We start from the raw sequence: 3,879 nt of genomic DNA on the forward strand, positions 1-3,879 counted from the left end.
GTGGTTGGGTCATGAGGAGGAGGACTTGGGCTGGGAGGGAGGTGAGAGCCTGCAGGGGTTAATTTGCCCACATAGTTCTCAGCTGACTCAAATCTCAGCCATCAGGTTTCCCCTGCACTCCCTGCCTTCTAGGTCACCTTTGAGAACCCCAAGACTCAAAATTTGGACCATTCCTAGGGCCTGGGAGGCTGGGGGACCCCTTCAGCCTCTATGGGCCATTCTGCTGGCCTTCATCTCTATCTACAAACCCTTTTTCTTCCTGCGACCTCAGCATCCCTGGAAGACTCATTTCTGTTACTTCCACCAGAAATCCTGGCCCATAGCTCCTCCCTCAGGGAAGACCTTGCAGGCTGGCACCGGGGGGTGGGGGAGTGGGGGGGGGTGGGGGGAGTGGCAGAAGGATTGGAGGTGGGAATGTGCACATGCTTGCCCAGCTCTATGGATAGCTGCTGAGATTCTGGGAAATGTGCTTGTAAACCCCTGTGCCACTCCTTCTGTTTGTCCCTAAGAACAAGCTAGAAACCTGCATAGGAATTCTGACCTGAAGGAGCCTTGCCGTTGGGCCCCCATCTAGCAGGGTGTGCCAGCTGATGTTCCTTGTCCGCAGGGAGCCCCACCTGGCTTCAGGTAGGTCACCTGGCAGTAAGAACTACACCTCAGGGCTGGGGAGCCCACGGGAAGGGGTAAGCACCCATCTTCCTGCCTGTCCAGTTCTCACCTAGAGGAAAGGGAAAGCCTGTACTGAGGATAAACCAGGGCCCCAGTGCTGAGAAGGGGCGCCTGTCACATTTCTCACCCTGACCTGGACCCTCCAGTTTCCATTTCAGCCCAGAACTGAGCTGCTCAATTCAGCTCTAGCCTCAGAGGTCACCAGTCCCCAGCCTCCCTGGCACGCTGGAGCTGTTGGGAGCGAGGAGTAGGGTGGAGGTGGGGAGATGCCACTCTACTTCCCATCAGCACCTCCTAATGCCCTCTCTGCCCCTCCCCAGTGCCTGCCCACCCACCCCTCAGGACTTGGGTGTGTGGAGCCCAGCAGCTTCCAGAGCATCTTGAGGCCCTGCGGCCCCCCAAGTGCCACCACTCATGCCTGCTTCCTCACCAGCAGCACCCAGGGCAATATGGCAGCTACCACGGCCACCACAGCGATGAGGGTGATGAGCAGCAGAGCCCGGGAGCGGCAGCAGAACGACCGGGCAGAGCTGGGTGCCGGGGACGCGTCTGAGAGCTCCGCCAGGCTGCGGCGTGGCAGGACACTGTCCTGCTCCCCCAGGGGCATCCCGTGGCGGCTGATGATGTAGATCTGAGGCTCCCGGGGCAGGCTGGGCAGCAGGCCCAAGGGGAGCTGGGTGCTCTGACTCTGGGTTGGTCTCCAGACAGGCTGGGAGACGGCCAGGGGGTTTGTGTGGCCCAGAGTGTCTGGTGGTGGCACCGAGGGTAGGCCCATGGGCACGGCCAGGGTCTGGGAGCTCTTGTCCAGCATGGAGGGCCAGCGGGAGCTCTTCTTGCTGAGGAAGGTGACATAGCGGCAGATGGGGCAGACGATGGTCCTCTGGACCTGCCCATCCACGCGGGTGGAGAGTAAGTACTTGACCAGGCAGTCGTGACAGAACACGTGGCCACAGCTCAGCGTCCGGCTGGCCCCTTCCAGATCTCGGAACTTCTCGTAGCACACGGGGCACTCGCTGCCCGAGCTATCCTTGCTCTCCCCTTCTGACATGGCCACTCTGGGAAGGCTGGGCCTTAGCTGTGGGAGGGAAGGGCTGTGAGCATCGGTGCCTATTTCCTCCTTCCTACCTTTCCTAACTCCTGTCCACACCTCTGCTTCCACTGCCTCCTTTCTCCTTGTCGTCTGCCTTCTCTTTCTTTTCCTCCTGCCCTTCCCTCTTCTGCACTTGCCCCTCAGTGGCCTATTTGTGTCAAACTAAGGCCTGAGACCTGGAGTCTAAGACCTTTAGGAGGAGAGGAGGGGGACTTCTGGATGGGAACCAGATAATGAGAGCTCCCAAGCACACTGGGCTCTGGAAGGAGGTGTGTGGAGTGTGATGATGGTGTGGCCTCCCTGATACCTCACCTCAACCGTGACATGCACACATGGTGAGATCATTGCTCACCTCTTCCTGGTTGGTGCCGGAAGTGAAGTTAGGAGCACCGAGATCTCAGGGGAAGTAGGTAGCTAAGCAGATGCCTCCTCCCCATCCTTTCACCCCTCCTTCCCCCTGCTCAATCCAGGCTCCACTGTGGGCCTGTGCCCAGAGTGTCTGTTTTCCAGTAAAGGTCTGCTTCTCAGCCTCCCCACTCACATGCCAGCTGACCCACTGGATTGTATCCAGCCATTGGATTGCATTCCTTTGTGCTAAGTGTGGCTATAAAGCAATGACTGTTTTGAAAATAAAGCTCAGAACTTACACATCCAAATGCCTGCTAGCCCTCCAGGTAGTCACAGCAGGGAGTTGTGGGCTCATTTCTTCAGCTACCACAGCTCAGTCATTCTTTGAAATATCTTTACAGGCCTGCTGGAGGCAGCGAGAGAACCTTTTGCTTAACCTTGGTGAAGGCAGAGTCTCCTTCTTTGAGGATGTGTCTGGTATTTTGGGAATGTCCAAAAGTCACTGGGGGCCAAGCCTGATGAGAAAATAAATCAATGCTCAAGTGGCAATGATAATAATAATAATAATAATAATATCAACAATATTATTTTAAATCAAGGATATGGAGTCACCCATAAAGTAACAAGTAGACGATATATGAGAGCAGAGGAGAGAGGCCCCAAACATATACTTAACAATGGTGGCATTTTTGGAGTAAGTGCACAGCTTCCCAAGATGATTTATAGGGAAACATCCTTTTGGATATGTGGTGAGGCCCGGGTGTCCTCACTGAAAAGTCCCCCATATCACAAATATGTAGCCTAATTCATCTAGATCACTCTCATTAGAAGGATTCTCAATCACCTATTATTGACATATTTTTCATCAATGACATAGGAAAGACCCCTGGACACTTGATGAATAGAACTGTGTGGCAGCCCCCAGATTTGACAGATGACAGAATGAGAATAAGATCAATTAATAGGAAGGACAAACTATAGTTTGTTAAATCACAAATATTTTGGAGTCTCTCCTCTCTCGGCTCCAGTCCAAATCCATTTTACCAAGTTGGAAATGTCCCATAATTAAGAAAGCGATGAGGTGAGGGTAGGAGACCTGGAACCCTGGAGGCCACATCAAAACATTTTCAGGAGTTTCCAAGTTGTGGTCACTGAGGTGGTCAATATGGCCTCCAAAATAGAGGGGGGGGCGTTCAACTGCTCTGTGCCTGGAGTTGGGTTCAAATTCTTTATAAACCCATAACTGTCTGAGCCTGTTTCCCATCTGTAAGAGTGGATTGGTAGTATATTATTACTCTCGTCACAGAGTTGTTCTGAGAACTGTGAGCTAATGTGCTTGGCATATAGTAAGTGCTCAATAAATGGTAGGTGCCATTGTTTGGGCAGGCCAATTCCTTTCCCCTGCCACCACCCGCCTTCCTTCCTTCCCTCTCCTCCCCATGCAGGAGTCACTAAGAAATCACACGCCCCTGTAAGAGGGAAATTCCCCTCAAGTTAGAATAACCGAACAATAGATTATTAAGTGATGGGCAATAGATTAAAATTAAGATGGTGGTTCTAGTGTTTCTTAATCATTTTCATTTTATAACACACTTGAGAATATCTAAACTAAACCGGGGTTATTCTCAGGATGACCATGATTTTCTGAAGCCAACTAACTGCTAATGCATCCCCCTGCATTCATTACAGATGTATGGTGAAAATTCCATCCATCCATCCATCCATCCATCCATCCATCCATCCATCCATCCATCCATAGTTATTTAACAAAT

General features: G+C 52.2%; 1 protein-coding gene across 1 annotated transcript; it reads right to left on the reverse strand.

Annotated features, from left to right (window-relative positions):
* Positions 1–1,081: 1,081 nt before the first annotated feature.
* RNF222 (ring finger protein 222) lies at positions 1,082–1,717 on the reverse strand. The gene has a single exon (XM_037492720.1). The coding sequence runs from the start codon at positions 1,715–1,717 to the stop codon at positions 1,082–1,084; it is 636 nt and encodes a 211-aa protein (XP_037348617.1).
* Between the last annotated feature and the right edge of the window lie 2,162 nt (positions 1,718–3,879).

Source organism: Talpa occidentalis, unplaced genomic scaffold (assembly GCF_014898055.3).
Source record: "Talpa occidentalis isolate TD23 unplaced genomic scaffold, MPIMG_talOcc4v2.1 talOcc4.7, whole genome shotgun sequence".
Lineage (NCBI taxonomy): Eukaryota > Metazoa > Chordata > Mammalia > Eulipotyphla > Talpidae > Talpa > Talpa occidentalis.

What these genes read in the sequence shown, in the direction of transcription:
- RNF222 (XM_037492720.1), bottom strand. Translation starts at nt 1,717, where the DNA reads ATGTCAGAAGGGGAGAGCAAGGATAGCTCGGGCAGCGAGTGCCCCGTG.